The sequence below is a fragment of the Bufo gargarizans genome, chromosome 3, assembly GCF_014858855.1.
Source record: "Bufo gargarizans isolate SCDJY-AF-19 chromosome 3, ASM1485885v1, whole genome shotgun sequence".
In the NCBI taxonomy this organism is placed as follows: Eukaryota; Metazoa; Chordata; class Amphibia; order Anura; family Bufonidae; genus Bufo; species Bufo gargarizans.
The window spans coordinates 595,989,946-596,017,881 of NC_058082.1; the positions used below are offsets into that span (position 1 = coordinate 595,989,946).

The 27,936-nt window shown below is 47.0% G+C and overlaps 2 protein-coding genes across 6 annotated transcripts; one reads left to right on the forward strand and one right to left on the reverse strand.

Moving 5' to 3' along the window:
- DNAJC28 (DnaJ heat shock protein family (Hsp40) member C28) lies at positions 1–27,737 on the reverse strand. 5 transcript variants are annotated; one of them, XM_044284433.1, is made up of 3 exons: positions 27,612–27,737; positions 3,020–3,143; positions 1–1,204 (listed from the first exon to the last, which is right to left on the reverse strand). In XM_044284433.1, exon 3 carries the CDS (start codon positions 1,163–1,165, stop codon positions 11–13), a length of 1,155 nt encoding a protein of 384 aa, XP_044140368.1. In that variant the 5' UTR covers positions 1,166–1,204; positions 3,020–3,143; positions 27,612–27,737; the 3' UTR covers positions 1–10. The 5 variants fall into 5 exon arrangements, with proteins under 5 accessions (XP_044140368.1, XP_044140369.1, XP_044140367.1 ...); XM_044284434.1 differs by having other exon boundaries at positions 3,020–3,140; positions 27,601–27,721; XM_044284432.1 differs by having other exon boundaries at positions 27,601–27,721.
- LOC122931864 (trifunctional purine biosynthetic protein adenosine-3-like) lies at positions 8,534–9,130 on the forward strand. The gene is made up of 2 exons (XM_044285918.1): positions 8,534–8,723; positions 8,955–9,130. Exons 1-2 carry the CDS (start codon positions 8,537–8,539, stop codon positions 9,128–9,130), a joined length of 363 nt encoding a protein of 120 aa, XP_044141853.1. The 5' UTR covers positions 8,534–8,536.
- Positions 27,738–27,936: the final 199 nt, after the last annotated feature.

Consider the following 27,936-nt stretch of genomic DNA (forward strand, 5'->3'; position numbering starts at 1 on the left):
TTATATTCTACTAGTCTTTATTATGTTTATTCAGATTTCTGAAGTTCTTCAGCTGCTTTATCCAATTTAAGAAGACCTCTGTGGGGTTGACCGGATGGTTGTCCATCTGTTCACCGGCCTCGGTGTTATTTGCCGCTTTCAGTTCCTCGTTGAGGGTGATAAACGCCTGCTCCGCTCGAGAGATCTCTTTCTCCACATTGAAATGGACCATTTGCCTGCTCAATAGTGGGACAACCAGGTTAAAGTCGTTGATTCTCTTGTTAAGTTTTGTTATATCTCCTCTGAAGGTCTCACAAATCTCCGTCCATTGGTTTTCCTGCCTGTAGGTCATGGGATCTCCCATTTTTTTCCGAGAAGCCACCAAACCTTCTCTCAGTTTATCGATAGTTTCTCGGATCTCTTTTTGTAATATGATCCACTCAGGTTGATAACCGTTATCTATCAATATTCTGTTGAGATTATGGGTCATGGGGTCAATATGTGGACACGAGGAGAACTTGTTGAGGGGCTTTCCTTTCCCACTGAGGTTATCAAAATCCCCTTTCGCCATAGACTCCTGGATGAGGTCTTCCACCAACCGCTCAATGGCTTGAGTTATTTTTACTTTTTTGCTGTATTTGACATCTTTGGCTATCATTGAGTTTTCAGCATACTGACGTTCTAGCTTCTGCTTACGATAATCTAGAACCTGATCCGTAGCCCGATCCACACGAAACTGCATATACTGCCTCTGCCTTTGACTTGGTGTGCCAAAACCAACACCTTCATAGCTCAAGTATTGTCTGTGTTGCGGTACCTTATACACTGACATCTTTTCATCCTCGTCTTCCAGGTCCTTTGCTTTCTTAGACTCTGTGGCCAAGTGGGTCAACACGTCCCTATAGGCATCATCAATCTGCATGAACATGGCGGCGTTTGCAGTGGTTCCGCCGCTGTCAGGATGGTATTTCTTGGCCAAGGTTCTATAGGAATCTCTCACTTCATCGGCAGAAGATCCTTCAGGGAGCTTCAGGATCCTGTAACATTCCTTGATGCTTCTTTTATGCTTGTAGGTTGAATAATAGCAAAAGTAAGAGACTTCACAGCCGGGAGATTTGCTTGAAGAGACCAATAGAAAGAGAGGACTTCTTGTATTCTGGGTTAGAAGAACGCTGAGGAGTTTCATGGTGGTGAAGTTATAATAAAGAATGTGAACACAAAAGAACTGCAAAAGAAAAGAAAAACAAATAAGCATAAAGAAGTAAATGCAGAAAAGTTAAAAACAAGTTGTCACTTCTGACATGTCTGCACGTGACTGCTATGGGGCCAGGGGAAGGAAGGATCCGACATTGAGCTCCTTCCTCTTCTCCTGGCAAGAAGACAATGTTTTTCATGTAGTGGCCACTAGATGGAGCTCAGTGCAAAGAGATCAGTGGTAAGTATATAAACTCCTATGCACTGAGCTCCCCCTAGTGGTGGCTGCAGACAAACAGCTTTGTAATAGAGGAGAAGCAGCTTTATCAGTGTATACAATTTTAAATATGGTGATCAGAATGAGCACCATAGTTGTGCAGCACCGGTTCCACCTTTAGTGGTCAGCAAAACACAGATCTGCAACAAATACGGATGACGTCCATGTGACATACGTATTGCATCCGTTTTTTTGCAGATCCATTGTAACAATGCCTATCCTATCCTTCTGGGCATGTTTGGTACCCAAACCCGAACTTCTTCACAGAAGTTCAGGCTTTGGATCGGTGTTCTGTAGATTGTATTATTTTCCCTTATAACATGGTTATAAGGGAAAATAATAGCATTGTGAATACAGAATGCTTAGTATAATAGCGCTGCAGGGGTTAAAAAAATAATAATAATTAAACTCACCTTAGTCCACTTGCTCGCACAGCCGGCATCTCTTCTGTCTTCTTATTTGCTGTGTGCAGGAAAAGTACCTGTGCTGACGTCACTCCGGCCATCACATGTTCCATCACCATGGTAAAAGATCATGTGACGGACCATGTGATGACCGGAGTGACGTCACCACAGGTCCTGTTCCTGCACACAGCAAAGAAGAAGACAGAAGAGATGCCGGCTGTGCGAGCAAGTGGACTAAGGTGAGTTTAATTTTTTATTTTTTTATTTTAACCCCTCCAGCGCTATTGTACTATGCATTCTGTATTCAGAATGCTATTATTTTCCCTTATAACCATGTTATAAGGGAAAATAATAATGATCGGGTCTCCATCCCGATCGTCTCCTAGCAACCGTGCGTGAAAATCGCACTGCATCCGCGCTTGCAATTTTCACGCAACCCCATTCATTTCTATGGGGCCTGCGTTACGTGAAAAACGCACAAAGAGGAGCATGCTGTGATTTACACGCAATGCGTGAAAATTGCCGCTCGTGTGCACAGCCCCATAGAAATGAATGGGTCAGGATTCAGTGCGGGTGCAATGCGTTCACATCACGCATTGCACCCGCGCGGAATACTCGCCCGTGTGAAAGGGGCCTTAGTGCGCTACTTTGCAGAGGGGTTTTGTGAATCAGATCTCTGGTGATTAGCTAATTGTCAGGGAACCTATGTAAATTCAGGGCGTGTTGGGGGATAAACAGCAGCCGGATACATCTGGCACCACTTATCTCTAGGGCAGGGGTCAGCAACCTGCGGCACTCCAGCTGTTGTGAAACTACAATTCCCAGCATGCTCCGTTCATTTCTATGAGAGTTCTGAGAAGAGAAAAGCAAGTATGCATGCTGGGAGTTGTAGTTTTACAACAGGTGGAGTGCCGGAGGTTGCCTATCCCTGCTCTAGGGAAATTTAGGGATCAGATAGACAAAAATCCAAAAGCGTTACCAAATGCAGGGCATAGAGAATGACACCAGTCCCCATCAGGACCAAAGTCAGAGACTAGAAGGCTGTTACTGAATAGCTGGGGCCCAGGGTCACAGTCAGCGACACTGCACAATCTGCTACTTTCTCCACACACAGCAAAGGCTGCACCAAATCTACGTAGAAGACAGCTCTATGGGCATTACTCACCTAGCAGTTATGGCTGCACAGATCAGCTGGGCTCTCTTCCCCTTTCAGGGAGCAGACATGTTTGTTGTGCAGCACAGACTTCTGGGGAATGTAGTTCTGGATTATGTGACCACATTGCCACCTGCTGGTCAATTTATAAAAAATATTTTATTTTTATTTCCTCATTTTTATTTATGACTGTTTTACATAGTAACATAGTACATAAGGCCGAAAAAAGACATTTGTCCATCCAGTTCGGCCTGTCATCCTGTTTTGCTTTTTTATGCCATATTAACAGAAAACTGAGAAGTAGCTACAGTACAGTTAATTATTATTATTGTATTATTATTTTTATTGTTATGTAATTATTATTATTATTATGTAATTATTAATATTATTAGCCCTGCCCACGAGGGCTCACAATCAGTATCCCCCAAAAAATCTGTATCCCAAAAAGTCTCACTTTCATAGGGGAATAACAGAGGAACTGCGCAATGCAGAGAGTCACGAGTGGTGTGACCAAGTAAAGCAACATTTGCCACAGTACAGAACTCGTGGTACTATTATTTAATGATATTGTGGAGTAGAAGGGCATGTTGTATGTGCGCTGGTGGGGTTGGTCTGCCAGGGTTGCTTTTAAGTTTCAGTCTGGCGCCGGTGGGGGGTCTGTGTAATACAGGACAGGACGGGTCCTCCAGAGCAAGAGACACTCTTTATTAGGTTAGTAATACTTATGTCAATGGTTTCTGACATCAGGCTTCCTACCTGCTGCAATACTACAACTCTCAGCATGCACGGCTTTGAGGGCATGCCGAGAGCTGTATTTTTGAACAGCTGGAGAAACACAGATTGGATCTCGCTGGCATAAGTCTAAGGTTAGGTTCACATCTGCGGCAGGTAAATCTGGTATTATGTTCTGGCATAGCTGGGCACCGCTGGATCCCCATTCACTATAATGGGATCCAGCATAAATGCCGGCATTCTGCCAAAAATACCGCTGCATTCTGCTGGATCCTAACCGGTAGGGAGTAGGGATCTGGCGGTGTGTGCGGCGACATCCCGCTATGCCCGGCATCTGCCGGAATAGATTACTGGACTTACCTGCCACAGATGTGAACCTACCCTAACCTGGGTAACTACAGATGAAATACAGATGTAATCATCAGCATTACTACCAGGGCGCCACCTAACCAGTGATGTGATGATAAATCCCACAACCGACCATTACAGTACTGGACAATTCCTGACTGTCTCATCTTAAATATCACTGTATGTAAATCAGCCCTCAGACCAACGATAATGAATAATCTGCCCGTCCATCTGATTGGTGTTAACCCAGCCTTATAAAAGAGCCCAGCGAGGGGCGCTCCCATCCACCAGTGCTTAGAGGAAGAAGACTGAGCAGCATCTGACAGTAAGTAGCCACATTGCCTTCTCTGTCTATGGCGGGCGCTGTATAGGGGGGAATATACAGAGTGCATTGTAGGGACCTGCTGTAATGATCCGACCGCCTGCTATGAAGTCTCCGCTCTATGAAATCCTCAGAATTACCTTCCCCCTTCCCATGTTTCTGTATTGCTGTGCCCAGGGGTGCACCACCAATGAGGCCAGGTGAGGCGATCGCCTCAGGCAGCACCAGGTAGGGGCAAGAGGGGGGAAAGCAGAACGGCCATGGGGAATAAGCGCTTTCACTGGGGCAAAGGGGTTAGGTTAAGAATTTGGCATTGGGGCGCCGTTTCAGTTTTCGCCTATAGCAGCAGAAAGGCCAGGTGCACCCCGGCTGTGCCTTATAAGTGCAGAGGTGCACAAAGAAGAGAGGGGGCACCATGTTAAAGATCTAACTGAGCCCCCCCCCCCCCCCCCCCATTATGGTGCCAGGTTTTGCCCTGCACCACAGACCGGCCACCTGTGTAGTCATGCTACTTCTATGACCCTAGTGCTTGTTTGATACAATGTATCAGTCTGTTTAATTCATAGTGTAAACTGGATACATTTGTATCCACCTCTCAGATGAGCGCTGGACCAGCTGTGTACAGGTTTACTGCCTCTGAATGTCCTCAATACCTCCGCTGTGTCCCTCTTTTAGAAGGACCGTTTTTTACTTTTGAACCTCTGGCCCTCTTTGATCCTTAAAGGGGTTGTTCACCCCCTGGGGGCTTCTCAGGCAGACCCCACATTGGGTTCCAGCCGCCATTGGGTTCCAGCTCCTTCGCTCCCCCCCCCCCCCCCCCCCCGGTCTCCCTGCATCAACATCTGGTTTGACGCAGCTCATCTGGCCGCTGCAACCTGTAACTGGCTGCAGCAGTAACGTGTCTTCCATCTGTCACATCACCCAGTGACATGATGCTTGGAAGACACATCAATGACAGGCTGCAGCAGCCACATCACCCTCATCAAACCGAATGTTAATGCGGGAAGACCTAAGAGCTGCAGCGGCCAGGGAGTGCAAGGGAGGTGAAACCCAGCGGCGGGGATCGAGAAAGTATGATGGGAGATCTGTCCGAGAGGCCCCTCTTTTTTCACCTGGGAATTAGATATTTACTATACTGCCCGTCTGCCCCCCTCTATATTACACCAACATTTGTATATGATTTTGTGATTTGGTAGAATTCGATTATTTCTATATTTAGATTATTTTTGGGCAAATACATAAATTATTCTTACAACCATGTGTCCCGCTATGTCCAAAAACTGGTGTCCTCATTCACTGACAGCAAACACAGGTCTAGTAAATAGTAGTATACACTGTGAGAGACATAGAGGACTTAAAGGGAACCTGTCACCGGGATTTTGTGCATAGAGCTGAGGACATGGGTTGCTAGATGGCCGCTAGCACATCCGCAATACCCAGTCCCCATAGCTCTGTGTGCTTTTATTGTGTAAAAAAAAACGATTTGATACATATGCAAATTAACCTGAGATGAGTCAGAGCTTGAAAATATGACTCTTCTCTGGTCACACAAGCAAGATATGACTCTTTTATGTTAATTTGCATATGTATCAAATCGGTTTTTTTACACAATAAAAGCACACAGAGCTATAGGGACTGGGTATTGCGGATGTGCTAGCGGCCATCTAGCAACCCATGTCCTCAGCTCTATACACAAAATCACGGTGACAGGTTCCCTTTAAAGATATAAATATTATAAGGGGGAGAATCTCTATCTGTGAAGTTATTCTGCTCGGATGGACATTGGGAAAATTATAAAAAATCAGAAATGGCCTTTGTGTCATGGTAAAGGTCACATGAATATTAATCCCGATGTGTGGCCCCTGCTTTCCTGCCGCACGGACTGTGGGGACATTACGCTGGGACAATGTGTATGAATAAGCCTACATACACACGAACATTTGTGTTTTACAGTCCGCAAAATGCAGATTCGCAAAAAAATACGGATGACGTCCGTATGGCATCCTTTTTTTTTTTTTTTGCGGATCCATTGTAACAATGCCTATCCTTGTCCGCAAAACGGACAAGAATAGGACATGTTCTATTTTTTTTTGTGGGGCTACGGAACGGAGCAACGGATGCGGACAGCACACCGAGTGCTTTCAGCATCTTTTGCGGCCCCATTGAGGTAAATGGGTCCGCACCCGAGCCGCAATAAATGCGGCTCAGATGCGGAACCAAACCATGTTCGTGCACATGTAGCCTAAAGCCGTAGAGTCATAAAGGGCTGGGTTACTGCATCCCTGCACGATAGGGTCCGAAAATACTGGGGTCACGTTCGTCACTGTGTGCTCCAATTGTGCTTTGGGTCACAATGGTGATGAGTAGTCTCTAGTGTTAGTATCGGCTTCCTCTTCCTTCTACATCTTGTCCACTCCATCATGACCAGTGGTAGCTGGGGGTCGTGTTACAGATTTGCCATCCAGGGTTGGGACAGCCAAACATGAGGTTACTCCCGATCCTCGTACACACATGCATACTCGGCCAAGCATGTGTTGTGAATGGGAGAGGGGAGAAAGCTGCTCACAGACTCCAGACTCCTGTGGTGGAGGTTTATCTTCCCGAGAACAGAGGGATCGGGGTATGTTGAAATCCAAAGTGATCTAATATGTATGGCCAGCTTAAGCATTTTAGGTTAAAGGGGTTGTCCCATGATTAATATAAACATAGAAAGAGATTGTCATGTACTATATCATGTCTGATTTTTACCAAAACTAGAACCAGCCCTGTATCTCACATGGATCCAGAGATCTCCCCATTCACTACTCCAATTACTCTGCTAGATTTATTTCAAGGTAGCAGCTTAGGTGACATGCCCCTTCTGCTGCAGCTCACTCCCTATCACAGCTCAGGTGTGTGTTCTTTATGCTGTAGTTCTCTCCCTATTGCAGCTCAGAGGGTGCATCCTTTCTGCTGCAGCTCTTTCACTATTGCAGCTCAGGAGGTGTGTTCTGTCTACTGCAACTCTCTCCTTAGTACAGCTCAGGGGGCGAATCCTTTCTGCTGCAGCTCCTCCCTATCACAGCTCAGGGGTGTGTTCTTTCTGCTGTAGTTCTCTCCCTATTACAGCTCAGGAGGCAGGTCCTGTCTACTGCAACTCTCTCCTTAGTACAGCTCAGGGGGCGAATCCTTTCTGCTGCAGCTCCTCCCTATCACAGCTCAGGGGTGTGTTCTTTCTGCTGTAGTTCTCTCCCTATTACAGCTCAGGAGGCAGGTCCTGTCTACTGCAACTCTCTCCTTAGTACAGCTCAGGGGGCGAATTCTTTCTGCTGCAGCTCCTCCCTATCAGAGCTCAGGGGTGTGTTCTTTCTGCTGTAGTTCTCTCCCTATTACAGCTCAGGAGGCAGGTCCTGTCTACTGCAACTCTCTCCCTAGTACAGCTCAGGGGGGCGAATCCTTTCTGCTGCAGCTCCTCCCTATCATAGCTCAGGAGACATATCCTTTCAGCCGTAGTTCTTTCTGTATGATAGCTATGGAGGTGCGTCCTTTCTGCTGCAGCTGTCTTCCTTATCACAGCCCAGGGGATGTGTCCTTCTGCCGCAGCTCTCTCCCTGTCACAGCCTCTAACAGTAGATATGGCAACCGGCAGTTGAAAGATGGAACTGAGCATGTGCGTCCACCTCAGCGATGTTACTGAGGTGGACAGAGAAATAAGAAAAAGAACAAACAGCAGGTGGCGCTGTACAGATAGATTTTATGGAATAACTCAGTAGCTATGCTAAATTTTTAATTACATGCAATTACAAAAGTATTCAGATCCAGGGGCCTGTTTGAAAAATGTGGAATATTTTTCATGGGACGACCCCTTTGAGTCTCTTCCTGCCAACAGGAGAACCTCACCTAAGGCTGTGCAACGTGGTGATGTGCCACACAAGATCAAGATTGCAATGTCGCATTTACTATCTACTGAATGTCAGGTTGGATTCTAGGTCACAAATCACACATGGCTCTTCCATCATAGACGGCAATGCCTGTGACTGATCATATGTAATACCAATATCTGACCTCTACCTGCAGTAGGGGCTCATCAGTCACTGTGCCATATACAGTACCAGCTGTGCCCATCTACCGAACCTGATCCAAGGGGCATGAACCCTCGCGGTATTCACCACACTTTCCCCTGTAGGGACATGACTGACAGAGTACTGGTAATCGGCAGTGGAGAGACTGAGGAAGGCCTGTGCCGGGCCGTGGCACAATCTGCTCACGTAAAGCAGGTTCTCTTTGCACCAGGGACTGAACGGATGCCTGACAGCGAGAAGATGGGAAAATCAGGTAAGTGGACAACTCTTCGCTTTCTACAGACCCTAATAAGATATAAGACAAAGTTACATCCCCACAGATCCATCTCCTTTGCTCTTCTGTATAATGGTGTCAGTGGTTACTGTAGTTCTGGCATTCCATTCATGAATCAGAGATCACCCTATTGGAAGGGAAAATGAGCAGAACATTGATTTGAGGGTTGCGTACACTTACATACATGTTACTGTGTCTTATGTCCCTCAGCGGTGTTAACCAGCAACCCAGCAATCTTAAAGCAGTTCTGCAAGGACCACAACATCAGCCTGGTCGTTATCAGCTCTATGTCTCTCCTCGCTGCCGGTAAGTATCTGTGTATATTATATATCGGAGGAACGGTGGTCGGGGAGCTTCTTTATGGAGCCACACTAATGGCCGGCTAACGTTCAAGAGCATCAGACATGAAAGCACAGAAGCACATGTCATAGCAAATATTTCTAATGTAAGCAATACCCCATGTCACCCTGACCACTCCTCCCTAACCACTAGGGGGCCCATAGTTGCTTATTGCATATTGTTTGTACATTGAACTGAAAAATAAGCCAGGCTGCAGTAAGCTCCCATGCTCCCCCTAGTGGTGGCTGCTAGCAGTCTGAATTTTAGCCTTGAACTGATTAAACTTTAGCACTTTTAAATGAAGCTTCTAAAAATGCCATAGATGTGCAGTATAACGGCATATGAAACACTATAAGGGTCCATTGCTTACCCCAGACCTGGGGGTATCTGCAATTGTTCTATGTAATGTAATGTTCTGTACATCAAGAATGATAAGGTATGGTCGGCATTAGGAATGAAACTTACCATTCCATTCCTCTCCTCTTGGTAGGATTGGGCTGGTCCTGCTTTCTGCCAGGAGGGGGAGCTCTAGAGAGTTCTAGAGAGAGCTAGCTAGGCTAGTGAGGAGGGAGGGAGCATGAAGATCTGCTCCCGCTCCAAGGGTCCTTAGGGCCACAGAATCAGCACAACTGTGAGGAACACTGCTCCAGGCAGGCTGGAAGGACCAAGAAGTGGATATTCTCCTCCATTCAAACACATTGCACCTGCACTAAACTCCCAACAGAACAAGTGCAGATGACAGGAGACGTCACATGGAGGTGATTTGCCTGGTCACATGACCTTCCATCAGCGGCCATCTTATGGACAGGACCTCTGTGTGGACTTTGTAAACAAGGGAATATACCTTCTAAAATATAAAGAATGGTACAGAATTTCAGCAAAGGCTATATTAGTAAGTGCCATGTAATCATCTCACAAGTTCATTGGTCAACAGTAACCAGAAAGTGGACAACCCCTTTAACTTATCCTTTGCACTCATTAAAGTAAAACATTTAGGCCTCTTTCACACGACCGTTTTTTTTTTTCCGTTTTGCGGGCCGTTTTTTGCGGTCCGTATACGGTCCGTATACGGAACCATTCATTTCAATGGTTCCGCAAAAAAAACGGAATGTACTCCGTGTGCATTCCGTTTCCGTATTTCCGTTTTTCCGTTCCGTTTAAAGATAGAACATGTCCTATATTTGGCCGCAAATCACGTTCCGTGGCTCCATTAAAGTCTATGGGTCCGCAAAAAACGGAATGCATACGGAAATGCATCCGTATGTCTTCCGTATCCGTTCCGTTTTTTGCGGAACCATCTATTGAAAATGTTATGCCCAGCCCAATTTTTTATATGAAATTACTGTATACTGTATTTGCCATACGGAAAAACGGAACGGAACAACGGAACGGAAACGGAACCACAACGGAAGCAAAAAACGGAACAACGGATCCGTGAAAAACGGACCGCAAAACACTGAAATGGACATACTGTCGTGTGAAAGAGGCCTTAAACATTTAGGCTGGGTTCATGCGGGCGTTGCGGGAAAAGATGCAGGTGCGTTGCGGGAACATGAACAAATTTCCCCAGCGAGTGCAAAGCGTTTTAATGCGTTTTGCACGCGCGTGAGAAAAATCGGCATGTTTGGTACCCAGACCCGAACCCGGACTTCTTCACAGAAGTTCGGGTTTGGGTTCAGTATTCTGTAAATTTTATTATTTTCCCTTATAACATGGTTATAAGGGAAAATAATAGGATTCTTTAATACAGAATGCATAGTAGAAGGTCAACTGAGGGTTAAAAAAATTAAATAAATATTAAAGGAACCTGTCACCAGGATTTTGCGCATAGAGCTGGGGACATGGGCTGCTAGATGGCCACTAGCACATCCGCAATACCCAGTCCCCAGAGCTCTCTGCGCTTTTATTGTGTTAAAAAACAGTTTTGATCCATATGCAAATGACCTGATATGAGTCCTGTATCCGGAGATGAGTCAAGCGGAAAGGAGCCCAGCACCGCCCCGCGTCCTCCGAATCTCCTCCTTGCTGGCTGACGTCACAGAGCTGGAGCGATGCGCGAGCTAGCGCATGCGCAGTGTCGACATCATGTTCATTCCCTGTACTGGCATCAGCACAGGGAACGAACTACGCATGTGCTAGCTCGCGCATCGCGAGGTTTCGGCGCTCCAGCTCTGTGACGTCAGCCAGCAAGGAGGAGATTCGGAGGACGCGGGGCGGTGCTGGGCTCCTTTCCGCTGGACTCATCTCCGGATACAGGACACATATAAGGTTCATTTGCATATGGATCAAAACAGTTTTTTAACACAATAAAAGCACACAGAGCTATGGGGACTGGGTACTGCGGATGTTCTAGCGGCCATCTAGCAGCCCATGTCCCCAGCTCTATGGCCAAAATCCTGGTGACAGGTTCCCTTTAACTCACCTCCTCCAATTGATCGCGTAGCTGCCGGTCTCCTGTTCTTTCTTCAGGACCTGTCGAAGGACCAGTGGTGACGTCACTGAGCTCATCACATGGTCCATCACCATGGTGATGGATCATGTGATGTATCATGTGATGAGCACAGTGATGTCACCACAGGTTCTTTGACAGGTCCTGAAGAAAGAACAGGAGATCGGCAGCTACGCGATCAATTGGAGGAGGTGAGTTAATTATATATATTTTTTTAACCCTCAATTGACCTTCTACTAAGCATTCTGTATTAAATAATGCTATTATTTTCCCTAATAACCATGTTATAAGGGAAAATAATACAGTGAATAGACTTTCATCTTAGCAACCATGTATGAAAATCGCACCGCATCCACACTTGCTTGCGATTTTCACGCAAGCCTTATTCACTTCTATGGAAAAACAGTAGAAAAACGCACAATATAGAGCATGCTGCGATTTTCACGCAACGCACAAGTGATGCGTGAAAATCATCGCTCATGTGCACAGCCCCATAGAAATGAATGGGTCCTGATTCAGTGCGGGTGCCATACGTTCACCTCACACATCGCATCCGCGCGGAAATCTCGCCCGTGTGAACCTAGCCTTATGGTTCTCCTAATCACCTTTTCACTGCACCAAACCCCAAGGAGCGACAGCCTAACGAAATACACCTTATCTGGGCCAACTACTACTCCCATGCTCTACACTAGATTGCTCTGTCCCATGTAACGCCTCGTCCTCTGCTGTGCAGGTGCTTAACCAGCCCTAGTATTAAAACTACTATGCCATGGTTCATAGCTTTGTTTCTGTCTTCAAGGACTGATTGACGATCTGACCAGGTCTGGGGTGAGATGTTTCGGTCCCACCATAAAGGCAGCTCAGCTTCAAGATAACAGGAAGATCGCAAAAGATTTCATGCAGAGGCTTGACATCCCGACAGCACGATGGAAATCCTTCGCTAACCCTCACGAAGCCTGCAGCTTCATCACCTAGTAAGACAATGCCGCTAAGTCTGTTGTCACTTGAGCCACTGGTTTCTATCAGAGGCATAATGATGACTCATGGGGCCCCACAGCAAAGGTGGGAAATGGCCCCTCACCCTGCTGAGCGTTAAAGGGGTTTTTCCATCTCAGACAATGGGGGCATATTGCTAGGATATGCCCCCATTGTCTGATAGATGCGTGTCCAACCGCTGGGACCTGCACCTATATCGAGAACGGAGCCCCGAAAGTGGTGGAGGGCGCACTGCACATGCGCAGCCGCCCTACATTCATTTTCTATGGGGCCGCAGAAAATAGCCAAGTACAGGCTCAGCTACTTCCATCTGGCCCATAGAAGTAAACGGTAGCGGTGGCCGGTCTCATTTACTTCTATGAGGAAAGCGCTTAGTGGTGGCCGGACCCGGGGAAACCCAGGGTCCTTCGGTCACCACCTTTGCCGCTCCGTTCTCGGTGTAGGTGCGGGTCCCAGACAGTGGGGGCATATCCTAGCTGTATGTCCCCATTGTCTCAGATGGGAATACCCCTTTAATATTCCTCGTGTTTAGGACGGTGAAGGAGCGAGGGTAATAGCCCTGGTGTTCTACGGTGGTAATGGGCTGATATGCTTTATCTAGGATGGATTCAAGTGTAACACCCTTAATATGTCTGGTATTATAGGATGGTGAAGGGGTTAATGGTATAATCTGCAATGGTCTAGGTCAGTAAAGGGCTTAGGTGTACATATCATTTTAATTTAAAGGGATTGTCCCATAAAAAATATTCTACATTTTAAACCAGCAACTGGATCTAAATATTTTGCAATTGCACGTAATAAAAAATGTATTACAGCCACTGAGTTATTCAATAAAATGTATCTGTATAGCGCCACCTGCTGTTTACTCTTTTACTTCTCTGTCTACTTCGGTAACATCGCTGAGGTGGTCGCACATGCTCAGTTCCATCCTTCCATCGCTACTAGTCCTATCTACTGTTAGAGGCTGTGAGTTACAGGAAGAAAGCTGCAGTGGAAAGGACAAGCCCCCTGAGCTGTCATAGGGAGAGAGCTGCAGCAGGATGGGCCCCCTGAGCTGTGATAGGAAGAGAGCTGCAGCAGAGAGTACACGCCCTCTGAGCTGTGATAGGGAGAGAGCTGCAGCAGGATGGGGCCCCTGAGCTGTGATAGGGAGAGAGCTGCAACAGAGAGTACACGCCCTCTGAGCTGTGATAGGGAGAGAGCTGCAGCAGGATGGGCCCCCTGAGCTGTGATAGGGAGAGAGCTGCAGCAGAGAGTACACGCCCTCTGAGCTGTGATAGGGAGAGAGCTGCAGCAGGATGGCCCCCCTGCGCTGTGATAGGGAGAGAGCTGCAGCAGAGAGTACACGCCCTCTGAGCTGTGATAGGGAGAGAGCTGCAGCAGGATGGGCCCCCTGCGCTGTGATAGGGAGAGAGCTGCAGCAGAGAGTACACGCCCTCTGAGCTGTGATAGGGAGAGAGCTGCAGCAGGATGGGCCCCCTGCGCTGTGATAGGGAGAGAGCTGCAACAGAGAGTACACTCCCTCTAAGCTGTGATAGGGAGAGAGCTGTAGCAGAAAGGACACACCCCCTGAGCTGTGACAGGGAGAGAGCTGTAGCAGGTAGGACACTCCCACTGAGCAAGCTTGAAATAAATTTAGTACTGCAGTTAGAGTAGTAAATGGGAAGATCTCCGGATCCATGTGAGGTACAGGGCTGGTTCTAGCTTTGTTAGAAAGAGATTATCATGTCCTATATGACGTCTGATTCTCATTTTTCTATATTAACCACCCCTTTTATTAGAATAAGTGGCAAGTGATTGATCTAAAGTCCACTCCAAAAAGTGTTGTCTTCTGCTAAACCTTTGGGACCCATTATTGTTTCAGAGCCTGGGTCCGCCGGAGGATGCTCCAGTACTCCAGAGGGCCAATCTGACCGCGGCTATTCAGACCTAATATTTCTCACAGCAGAGGGTTTGTTACAATAGTATTCATTCTAGAAAATCCTCTGTGAACAGACAAACACATTTGGTCTGCACTGATACATTGTAGTATCTTAAAACAGGAGAGATACTTGGGCCGCTGCTAGTGCCTTTAGCTCACCGAGGATTGTCTAGACTGGACACAATGTAGCAAACACTCAGCTGTAGGAAGCATTAGTTTGTACAGTTTTCTGGACATAAACAGTAAGGCCCCTTTCACACGGGCATCCCGCTTTGGCTCCGGAGGCGTCCTGGGTGCAATGCGGAAAACCCGCGCGAGTAGGTACCCAATTGCAGTCAGTTTTGACGGTGATTGCGTTCTGTTGTTCAGTTTTTATCGCGCGGGTGCAATACGTTTTGCACGTGCATGATAAAAAACTGAATGTGGTACCCAGACCCGAACTTCTTCACAGAAGTTCCGGTTTAAGTTCAAGGTTGTGTAGATTGTATTATTTTCCCTTATAACATGGTTATAAGGGAAAATAATAGCATTCTGAATACAGAATGCATAGTACAATAGCGCTGGAGGGGTTAAAAAAAAATAATAATAATTTAACTCGCCTTAGTCCACTTGTTCGCGCAGCCGGCATCTCTTCTGTCTTCTTCTTTGAGGAATAGGACCTTTGATGACGTCACTGCGCTCATCACATGGTCCATCACATGATCCATCACCATGGTGATGGATCATGTGATGACCGCAGTGAAGTCACCACATGTCCTTTTCCTGTGCACAGCACAGATGAAGACAGAAGAGATGCCGGCTGCGCGATCAAGTGGATTAAGGTGAGTTAAATATTTTTTTTTTATTTTTTTTAACCCCTCCAGCGCTATTGTACTAAACATTCTGTATTCATAATTCTATTATTTTCCCTTATAACCATGTTATAAGGGAAAATAATAATGATCGGGTCCCCATCCCGATCGTCTCCTAGCAACCGTGCATGAAAATCGCACCGCATCCGCACTTGCTTGCGGATGCTTGCGATTTTCACGCAGCCCCATTTACTTCTATGGGGCCTACGTTGCGTGGAAAACGCACAAAGAGGAGCATGCTGCGATTTTCACGCAAAGCACAAGTGATGAATGAAAATCACCGCTCATGTGCACAGCCCCATAGAAATGAATGGGTCCGGATTCAGTGCGGGTGCAATGCGTTCACCTCACGCATTGCACCCGCGCGGAAATGTCGCCCGTGTGAAAGGGGCCTAAGGCTGGGTTCACACAGGCGTCGCATTTTGGCTCCAGATACGTCCCGGGTGCATGGCGGCAAACCCGCACGAGTAGGTACCCAATTGCAGTCGTTTTAACTGCGATTGTGTTCCGTTGTTCAGTTTTTATCGTGCGGGTGCACCCGCGTAATAAAAAAAAAAGTGTATGTGGTAACATGGTTATAAGGGAAAATAATAGCATTCTGCATACAGAATGCTTAGTACAAGGTCAATTGAGGGTTAAAAAATAAAAATAAATTAACTCACCACCTCCAATTGATCGCGTAGCTGCCGGTCTCCTGTTCTTTCTTCAGGACCTGTCAAAGGACCTGTGGTGACGTCACTGAGCTCATCACATGGTCCAATCACATGGTCCATCACCACGGTGATAGACCATGTGATTGGACCATGTGATGTGACGTCACCACAGGTCCTTTAGCCGGCAGCTCATGATTAAAGAAGTAAGAAGAGATCGGCAACTCAAAGAGGAGGAGGTGAGTAATTTTATTTTTTAACCCTCAGTTGACCTTCTACTAAGCATTCTGTATTAAAGGGTTTCTACCACCACATTTTGACCTAATTTAGCTGTCAGACACTAGCGATCTGCTAGTGTCTGCTGTACCTAACAATGCTATTGTAATACCTTTCTCTGCAGCGGTTACCCTAAAAAACTAACTTTTATTGCTATGCAAATGAGCCTCTAGGTGCTACGGGGGCGTCTTTTCAGCACCTAGAGGCTCCGTCTACTCACCATGTCTGCCGCCCAGCTCGTCCCTCCAGCCCGCCCATCTCCTCTAGATTGACAGCCTCCATCAAATCCATTGCGGCCAAATTCTCGCGCCTGCGCCGTGTGCGTCTGTATTCGGCACAGTGACTGTCGGACAGCTCCCTGTGCCGGCATCTCCACTGAGCCTGCGCCGATGACGTCAGAGTGCTCCCAGGAACAGACGACGCCCGGCCTCAAGCAGTGGAGATGCGCAGGCGAGATACCGGCGCAGGGAGCGGTCTGACAGTCACTGCGCCTGTGCCGAATACAGACGCACACGGCGCGAGAATTCGTCCGCGATGGATGCGATGGAGGCTGTCAATCTAGAGGAGATGGGCGGGCTGGGCGGCAGACATGGTGAGTAGACGGAGCCTCTAGGTGCTGAAAAGACGCCCCCATAGCACCTAGAGGCTCATTTGCATAGCAATAAAAGTTAGTTTTTTAGGGTAACCGCTGCAGAGAAAGGTATTACAATAGCATGGTACAGCAGACACTAGCAGATCGCTAGTGTCAGACAGCTAATTAGGTCAAAATGTGGTGGTAGAAACCCTTTAAAGAATGCTATTATTTTCCCTAATAACCATGTTATAAGAGAAAATAATACAGTGAAAAGACTGTCATCTTAGCAACCATGCGTGAAAATCGCACCGCATCCGAACTTGCTTGCGGACGCTTGTGATTTTCACGCAGCCCCATTCACTTCTATGGAGCCTGTGTGATAAACGCACAGTACAGAGCATGCTGCGATTTTCACGCAACGCACAAGTGATGCGTGAAAATCACCGCTCATGTGCACGGCCCCATAGAAATTAATGGGTCCGGATTCAGTGCGAGTGCAATGCGTTGAACTCACGCATTGCACCCGCGCGGAAAACTCGCCCGTGTGAACCCAGCCTAATGCTCCCAGTCAATGACAGCAAGTATTGATCTTGAAAATGACGAGTATATGAAATGCACTGGACTATTTCCTCAATCTTGCATTCTATTATTACAGTGCAGACTTTCCCGCTCTGGTGGTGAAGGCCATAATGTCCTCCTCTGGAAGAGACGTCCACATCACCAGTGACAGAGATGAAGCTTGTAGAGCCGTACAACGACTAACACAAGTAAGGAATGGGTTGGATATGCCATGTGTGACAGTCTGACCATGGTCATCACCCCTCCCCCACCATCAGGGGCGGATTGGTCATAGACCCTACAGGGAAATTTCCCGGTGGGCCAATGCCTAGGAGGACCACCCAAGTCCTCCTCATGGCCGTCAGCCGGGTACATAATGATCTGATCCTCACTTACGCACCTGGCCAGCAGGTGCCATCCTGAGTTCAACTGTATTGACATCTTCCGGACAGCGATACAGTTGAATACTGTGACGCAGGGGGCAGTATTTTGTGCTGCACTATGGTATTTAAAAATGTACACAAAAATGGATATAAATTAACTAAAGAACAAAATTATTGTGCGGTCACTTCTTTGGGTGGCATTCAGGATATTGTGGTGAAACAGGCGGACAAGGGAGGAACTATTGTAATACTGGACTCTGGTCTATAGGGATCTAAACAACAATACAGATGTTGAATGATGAATCTGTTTCTAAAAAACTCAAAAGTGACCCCACGATGGGCTTTAAAAGGAAGCTGAAGGGCATAGTGGCGGAGGGGACCTCTTTACGGGTTCTCACCCCCAGCAAGCTGAGTATAGGGTCCCTGACTGTCCGGTTTCACCTATACTGCATTCATTACCTAAAATTCATAAACTGATCTTTCCACCTCCACTTCGCCCCATAGTTTCTGGAATCGGGTCTTTCAATGAGAGGCTGTCAGAGTGGGCTGGTAAATAATATCTCATGGACAGAAAACTATATTTGGTTGTCAGCTGACGTGATGGTCAGTTCGCAGGGTTTGCCAGCGAACACATGCGCGCTGCCATCTTTAGTAAGGTAGACTTACCCGTCCGGCGATGCACAGGTAAGCCCTTACCTGTGCCGGGAGCCGGTCTGAAATCAAATGCGGTCACCGGGAGCAGGCAGTTCTGAGAACAGCCGCCGGGGGCCTTCATCGGGCTGTTCTCGGAACTGCCTGCTCCCGGTGACCGCATTTGATTTCAGACCGGCTCCCGGCACAGGTTAGGGCTTACCTTGCATCGCCGGACGGGTGAGTCTACCTTACTAAAGATGGCAACAGCATGTGTTCGCTGGTGAACTGACCATCACTGGTGGTGTCATTATACACTGTTATACCCCATGAGTCTGCTGTCATTGCTTTGCAGTGGTTCCTGTCCATGTACAGTGACTATAGTTCTGATTTGAAGGATTTTTTGTGTTCTGCTCTCTGGTATCTCCTAAAACACAATTATTTTATGTTTAATAAGGAGTTTTTTTTGTTGCAGATTTCAGGAGCATCCATGGGCGCTAAAGTGTCGCCATCTTTAACAAATATATTTATGAGTTATTTTGAAAGTAAATATTTATTTGGCGCCACTAACCCCTTTGCTCGGTGACTGCTCTGGTATGGTCGCTACATCGATGACCTGCTGTTTATATGGGGTGGCGATCTGGCAGCCATACCGGAGTTCATTCATTTCCTGAATAGTAACACTCTTTGGCCTCTTGCACACGACCGTATGTATTTTGCGCATTCAGTATTATGCGGAACAGCTGGCCCCTAATAGAACAGTACTATCCTTGTCAGTGATGCAGACAAGAATAGGACATGTTCTATTTTTTTGCAGAACGTAAATGCGGAAACAGAATGCACACAGAGTACCTTCCGTTTTTTTTTGTTGACCCATTGAAATGAATGGTTCCGTATACGGTCCGCCAAAAAAGCAGAACGGAAACAGAAAGAAAATACATTCGTGTGCAAGAGGCCCATTCACACATCCGTAGTGTATTGCGGATCCGCAATACACCGGCCCGGCACCCCTATAGAGCTATTGCGGACAAGAATAGGACATGTTCTATTTTTTTCGGGAGCCGCGGACCGGAAATGCAGATGCGGACAGCACAATGTGTGCTGTCCGCATCCTTTCCCTCCCCATTGAGAATGAATGGGTCCGCATCCGTTCCACAGAATTGCGGAACGGATGCGGATCCATTCTACGGATGTGTGGATGGACCCTAAACCTCAGCTGTACTCATTACTATCACCAGGAATATATAACTTTTTAAGGCTACTTTCACACTAGCGTTTTTCTTTTCCGGCATAGAGTTCAGTTTTTCTGGATGACAATCGGAAAGACGGATCCGGTATTGCAATGCATTTGTCAGACGGATCCACATCCAGATCCGTCTCCCAAATGCATCCGTTTGCGTCCGGATTGCCGGATATGCCTGCCGGAATCCTCTGCCGCAAGTGTGAAAGTACCCTTAAATTTAGGCTACATGCCCACGAACGTTGTTTGTTTCCGTTCCGTTTCTTGTTTTTTTTGCGGATAGGATGCGGACCTATTCCTTTCAATGGGTCCGCAAAAAATGCGGACAGCACACCGTGTGCTATCCGCATCAGTATGTCCGTTCTGTAGCCCCGCAAAAAAAAAATAGAACATGTCCTATTCTTGTCCATTTTAGGCATTGTTACAATGGAGCCGCAAAAAAAAAACGGATGGCATACGGATGTCATAGTTTTTTGTTTTTTTTCCGGACCGCAAAACACATACGGTCGTGTGCATGTAGCCCTAAAAATAGACTGGATGACCCAAAAGGTCATAAGTACAACCCACAGGAAAAGTACAGCGTGCAACACCATACTGCACGCAGATTCCTGTCACTTAGGCCTCATGCACACGACAGTATTTTTTCACGGTCCGCAAAACGGGGTTCCGTTGTTCCGTGATCCGTGTCCTTTTTTTCTTCCGTGTGTCTTCCTTGATTTTTGGAGGATCACCAGACCAGAAAAGTGAAAAAAAAATCTAAGTCAAGTTTGCCTTAAAAATGATAGAAAAAAAATGGATCACGGATGCGGGTGACAATCTTGTGTGCCTCCGTGTTTTTTCACGGACCCATTGACTTGAATGGGTCCGCGAACCGTTGTCCGTCCACAAAATAGGACAGGTCATATTTTTTTGATGGACAGGAAACACGGATCACGGACGCGGATGACAATCGGTGCATTTTCCGAGTTTTCAACTGACCCTTTGAAAGTCAATAGGTCCGCAGAAAATCACGGAAAACGGAACAACGGACACGGATGCACACAACATTTTCAATAGATGGTTCCGCAAAAAACAGAACGGAAACGGAAGACGTATATGTTCAGTTTTTTTGCAGACCCATTGACTTGAATAGAGCCATGGAACGTGATTTGCGGGCAATAAGGCCTCATGCACACGGCCGTTGTTTGGGTCTGTATCCGAGCCTCCGTTTTCCCAGAAGTTTGGGTTAGGTGTTGTGTAGATGGTTATAAGGGAAAATAATAGCATTGTTAATACAGAATGCTTAGTAAAATAGGGCTGGAGGGGCTAAAAAAATAAAATAAAATAATTTAACTAACCTTAATCCACTTGTTTGCGCAGCCCGGCTTCTCTTCTTTCTTCAGGACCTGGGTAAAGGACCTTTGATGACATCACTGCGCCCATCACATGGTCCATCACATGATCCATCACCATGGTAAAAGATCATGTGATGGACCATGTGATGAGCGCAGTGACGTCATCACAGGTCCTTTTCCTACTGCACAGCAAAGATGAAGACAGAAGAGAAGCCGGGCTGCGCAAACTAGTGGATGTTTTTTTTTTAACCCCTCCAGCCCTATTGTACTATGCATTCTGTATTTAGAATGCTATTATTTTCCCTTATAACCATGTTATAAGGGAAAATAATAATGATCGGGCCCCCATCCCGATCGTCTCCTAGCAACCGTGCGTGAAAATCGCTTGCGATTTGCACGCAGCCCCATTCACTTCTATGGGGCCTGCATTGCGTGAAAAACGCACAAAAATAGAGCATGCTGCGATTTTCACGCAATGCACAAGTGATGCATGAAAATCACTGCTCATGTGCACAGCCCCATAGAAATCAATAGGTCCGGATTCAGTGCGGGTGCAATGCGTTCACCTCACGCATTGCACCCACGCGGGAATCTTGCACACGAACATTGTGTGCCCGTGGCCATTTTGCAGCCCGCAATACACGGGCGCCTGCCCGTGTACACTCCGCATCACGGATGCGGACCAATTCACTTGAATGGGTCCGTAATCACTGAGATGCGGAACGGAAACACGGATCGGAACCCCATGTAAGCACTACGGAGTGCTTCCGTGGTGTTTCTGTCTGTGCCTCCGCAACGCAAAAAAAATAATAGAACTTTTTTGCGATGCAGATTCAAGTTGAATGGGTCTCGATCCGTCACGGCCGCCGCATGGACATTGCCCGTGCATTGGGGACCGCAAATTGCCGTCCTCAATGCACAGAACGGATGCACGACGTTCGTTTGCAAGAGGCCTAAGGGTGTTATATACATCCGAAACGCGTCACAGGAGGTGCGTTTTTCCTGTGTACTATGTGTTTGGCATACCTGGATTTTGTTTTTCAATGATGGATTCCATTGTTTTATCCGGAGGCTGGAATGAATTTTCTCTTCAGTTTGCACTGTGGTATTTGGTTCAGCCTGGGCAGTATATTGCTCTGCACTATGGTATTCCTGGCCCTGCCTACCTATGTTGGTGCTGCCTAATTATGTGGCCCCAGTTCCCAGTCCGCCCCTGCCCACCAATAGCAAGAAGTGGCGGCAGTACTAAGTTCGCACCGTGCGCCTATGGCTCTTGACGGTTCTGCTTTTTTAAGAGCCACACTGAAGCACTTTGGGGTCAGTTTGTCCTGGGCTAAAAAAAGGGTGGGGTTTATTTAAGCCCTGCCCATAGGTGGGTGGTCCTGCAGTGATCGGGGGCAGTCCCAGGGGTAGGGCCTATTTTTCCAGCAATTACCAACTATAATCACCTCTGCCCCCCACCCAAACCGATGCTTTTTTATGTTTGTAATGCCGCTGGTTATAGTAATGTAACGACAAGCAGAGAACTAATTCCTTGCAGGATCGGTCACTTGGGACATCGATGACCCTAGTGGTTGAAGAGCGTCTGGAAGGAAAGGAATACGTTGTGAGTATTTTCCTGTCTGTGTTCATGTGGTTGCATCATGTTTTATGACCACAACCATCTTGTGATGTCATCTCCCTTGATTGCGTCATTAAGAAACTTTAATTCATTTTTTTGTTTTATTTATTTTATTGTTTTTTTTTCATTTTCTACCTTGATATAACTCCTGTAGTGCCTGTGTGTGACTGATGGAGTTTCGCTGGCCTCATTGCCTTTTGTGCATCTGTCGAAACGTATTCCAGAACCTGCATCGCCGAGTATCATTCAGGTAAGATCTGATGGACCCTGATAAATGAGAAGTGCACACATCCAGGTAATGTTTCCGTTTTTGTCATCCATTTTGAACGTATCCGGAAACGCAGCTGTGAAAGTAGCCTTAGTATCCGTGGACCGAGAGACATACTGTATGTGAGGGTCTGGAAGCTCAGACGTCTGCAAATGAAAGCGACTCCTGACCTCACACGGATCCAGAGATCTCCACATTCATTGTTTCAATTGCTCTTCTAAGAGCAGCTCAGTGGGTTTGCCATTTCTCAGTGGGCGTGTCCTTTTGCTGCAGCTGGTGTCAGTTGAAGGATGGAACTGAGCATGTGTGTCCACCTCACTGAGGTGGACAGAGAAATTGGAAAAAGAACAAACAGCAGGTGGCGCCATACAGAGAGATTTAATTGAATAGCTCACTGACTATAATACATTTTATATTACGTGCAATAAGGAACGTATTCATATCCAGGCGCTGGTTTGAAAAATGTGGAATATTTTAGGAATATAGGGGGCAACCCCTTTAAAGAGGATCTGTCACCATGAAATGCGGTGCAGTCTGCAGGCAGCATGTTATCTTCCACTCCGAAATGCAGTGTGTATGTCAGACAGAGTGATGACAATCCCTGTACTATGCTGTGGAATATGTTAGCGCTATGTAGGTAAGGCGGAGTTCAGTGTTCAGCCTTTCCGTTCTCAGTTATAGGAACAGAAGGACGGAAAGGATGGATTTGGCGCATAACTGAGCCGAACGGAGCCTATAGACCCCAAAGACTATAATGGGGTCCGTTAGGTTTCCGCTCACCGGAAGAGTTTTGAAGCGGAGACAAAAGTTGTGCGCGCAGTATTATTATCTCCACTTCAGACCCCATTATAGCTTATAGGGTATGTAGGCTCCGTTCGGCTCAGTTATGCGCCAAATCCGTCCTTTCCATTCTTCTGTTCCTTTAACGGAGAATGGAAAGGCTGAATGCTGATGTGAACTTCGCCTATGGGTGCATTCACATCACCATTTAGCTTTCCGTTCTTCTGATCCGTCAGAAGAAGAGAGAGAAAAAAAAAACGGATCCTGTTGCATCAGTTGTCATCTGTTAGAGCCATTTCCGTTTTTTTAGGGTACTTTCACACTAGCGTTTTTCTTTTCCGGTGTTGAGTTCCGTCACAGGAGCTCAATACCGGAAAAGAACTGATCAGTTTTATCCTAATGCATTCTGAATGGAGAGCAATCCGTTCAGAATGCATCAGTTCAGTCCCTCTTACGTTTTTTGGCCGGAGAAAATACCACGGCATGCTGCAGTTTTCTCTCTGGCCAAAAATCCTAAACACTTGCCGGAATGCCGGCATTCATTTCCATTGAATTGTATTAGTGCCGGATCCGGCATTAAGTGTTCTGGCAAAACGGACCCGGTTTTCTGGTCTGCGCATGCGCAGACCTTTAAAAATGCAAAAAAAAATTAAAAATAGCGGATCCGTTTTTACGGATGACACGGATCTGGTATTTCAATGCATTTTGTCAGATGGATCCGCATCCGGATCTGTCTGACAAATGCCATCCGTTTGTGTCAGGATTGCCGGAATCCTCTGCCGCAAGTGTGACAGTATTAGGGTCCATTCACACGTCCGCAATTCTGTTCCGTATTTTACGGAACGGAATTGCGGACCCATTCATTTCTATGGGGCCGCACAATGTGCTGCCCAGATCCGGAATTGCGGATCCGCACCTCCGGGTCCGCAATTCCGTTCCCGAAAAAAAATAGAACATGTCCTATTCTTGTCTGCAATTGCGGACAAGTTTAGGCATTTTCTATTAAGTGCCAGCGATGTGCGGTCTGCAAAATGCGGAACGCACATTGCTGGTGTCCGTGTTTTGTGGATCTGTGGATGCAGGACTTTGCGTCTAAAAAATGGATCTCAGATGGAAATGGCTCAAATGGATGACAACTGATGTAAAGGGATCCGTTTTTTTACAGGATCCTGTTTTTTCCCCCCCTCTCTCTCTTCTTCTGATTTATCAGAAGAAAGGAAAGCTAAACAGTGAGGTGAAAGCACCCTAAGGCTACTTTCACATCTGCGTTTATGCTGGGTCCGTCATGGATCAGCAAAAACGCTTCCTCCATGATAATACAACCGTCTGCATCCGTTATAAACGGATCCGGTTGTATTATGTATAAAATAGCCATGACGGATCCATCCCTAAAACCATTGTAAGTCAGTGGGGGACGTATCCGTTTTCTTTTGTGCCAGAGAAAACGGATCTGTCACCATTGACTTACATTGTGAGTCATGACGGATCCGTCTTGCTCCGCATCCCAGGACGCACTCAAAAACGCTGCGTGCTGCGCTTCTGTGTGTGTCATGGGAAGGCAATGAAACGGAACGGAATGCATTCTGGTGACTCTGTTCCCTTCAGTTCAGTTTTGTCCCCATAGACAACGAATGGGGACAAAACGGAAGTGTTATCCTCCGCTATTAACATCCTATGACGGATCTCAATAGCGGAAAGGGAAAGCGCAAGTGTGAAAGAAGCCTAACATGAATAAATATATATTTATAGAATTTTTTACTTAGACCTTCAGATAGAATAATACAATCTGTTTCGTAGATGTCAGAAAAAAATTCCAAGAAAATTCAAGACCACGTTCTTCAGAAAGCTATCGATGCCATGAGACGGGAAGGCTGGCATTACAGAGGTGAGAGTCATATGCCAATAGGCTAACGAGGGGCTCATCTACAATGACTTAGATCTGCAGGATTATGAGCACCTGTAATGAGAAGTGCTGCATGTAAACCTGTGTAGGACCCTCCTCTCCAGAGGAAATTCGGGGGGAGATTTATCAAACTGGTGTAAAGTAGAACTGGCTTAGTTGCCCATAGCAACCAATCAGATTCCACCTTTCATTTTTCACAGCTCCTTTAGAAGATGAAAGGAGGAATGTGATTGGTTGGTATGGACAACTAAGCCAGTTCTACTTTATACCCTGAATATAGGGGTGAGGAATTGGCTCACTGGTGGCCCATGGAAAGGGAGCGGGCCAGTGGCTCTGAGTGGAAATTGATATTGAGAAACCTCCAGGACCTCCCTATTGAGAGTGTATTTTCCCTGACGCCTCCCTCAATGGCACTGACAGGAGGGTGCTCCCCGCCCCCAGGACAGAAAACAACACGGAAGCTCAAACTTTAAGGCCCCTTTCACACAGGCGAGTTTTTCGTGCGGGTGCAATGCGTGAGGTGAACGCATTGCACCCGCACTGAAGCCGGACCCATTCATTTCTATGGGGCTGTGCACATGAGCGGTGATTTTCACGCATCACTTGTGCGTTGCGTGAAAATAGCAGCAAGCTCTATTTTGTGCGTTTTTCACGCAACTCGGGCCCCAAAGAAGTGAATGGGGCTGCATGAAAATCGCAAGTATCCGCAAGCAAGTGCGGATGCGGTGCGATTTTCACGCACGGTTGCTAGGAGACGATCGGGATGGGGACCCGATCTTTATTATTTTCCCTTATAACATGGTTAGGCTCCTTTCACACCTGCGTTCAGGTGGCCGCTCGTAAGCTCCGTTTGAAGGAGCTCACGAGCGGCTCTGAACGCAGCCGTCTGGCCCTAATGCATTCTCAGTGGAGGCGGATCCCCTGAGAATGCATCCGCCTGCCAGCGCTCAGCCTCCGCTCCGCTCAGTGAGCGGACACCTGAACGCTGCAAGCAGCGTTCGGGTGTCCGCCTGGCCGTGCGGAGGCGAGCGGATCCGTTCTGACTTACAATGTAAGTCAATGGGGACGGATCCGCTTGAAGATGACACCATATGGCTCAATCTTCAAGCGGATCCGTCCCCCGACTTTCAATGTAAAGTCGGAACGGATCCGCTCAGGCTACTTTCACACTTAGAAATTTTTTCTAAGTTGTAATGCAGACGGATCCGTTCTGAACGGAGCCACCGTCTGCATTAATATGAGCGGATCCGTTCAGAACGGATCCGATCGAACGCTAGTGTGAAAGTAGCCTTATAAGGGAAAATAATAGCATTCTGCATACAGATTGCATAGTACAATAGGGCTGGAGGGGTTAAAAAATAATAATAACAATTTAACTCACCTTAATCCACTTGTTCGCGCAGCCCGGCATCTCTTCTGTCTTCTTTTGTGAGGAATAGGACCTTTAATGACGTCACTACGTTCATCACATGGTCCGTCACATGATCCATACCCAGGTCCTGACGAAAGAAGACAGAAGAGATGCCCACTGCGCGAACAAGTGGATTAAGGTGAGTTAAATTCTTATTTATTTATTTTTTTAACCCCTCCAGCGCTATTTTACTATGCATTCTGTATTCAGAATGCTATTATTTTCCCTTATTACCATGTTTTAAGGGAAAATAATACAATCTACACAACCTTGAACCCAAATCTGACCTTCTGTGAAGAAGTTCGGGTCTGGGTACCATATTCAGTTTTGTATCACGCGCATGCAAAACGCATTGCACCCGCGCGATAAAAACGGAACAACGGAACGCAATTGCAGTCAAAACTGACTGAAATTGCGTACCTACTCGCGCGGGTTTGCCGCAACGCATCCGGACCTTATCCGGTCACGCTCGTGTGACGCTCGTGTGAAAGAGGCCTAAAAGGGCCTCCTCCCCTTACCTAATCAGTTTTGTTTCCTGTCCCGGATAGCATGGAAGCTCCTCCTGTGTTCCTGAGCAGGCTCACTGTGAAGATAGCGCACGGCCTGGTCTCTTTCCCCACTAGTTAGGAGGACCGTTGCAGTGGTCAGGGGCTCCGGGGACGTGCGACCTACCTTTCCTGTACCTTTGGCATAATTCCTCGTAGAAGGCAGCCCTGGGCTTTATTCTGCTCGCTCTGTTTGGGGAGCGCAGCAGTTTCCTTGCGGCATCCAGTGGGCGAGACTTGCGTGCGTCGTGACGTCATTTCGCTGCGATGCACGCATGTATGAACGTCATGACGTCACGGGCGTCTCTCAGGAGGCCGGGAGATTTAAATGGAGGCCGAATTCAGGTAGCAGCGACACGTGCTGTTCCCTTCCCTGCAATGTCGGTGCCTACTGACCCAGATACCGCCCGCAAGCCTCTGGATGTGACCGCAAGTACCATCAGCCCGGTAAGCCTCCTCTCCT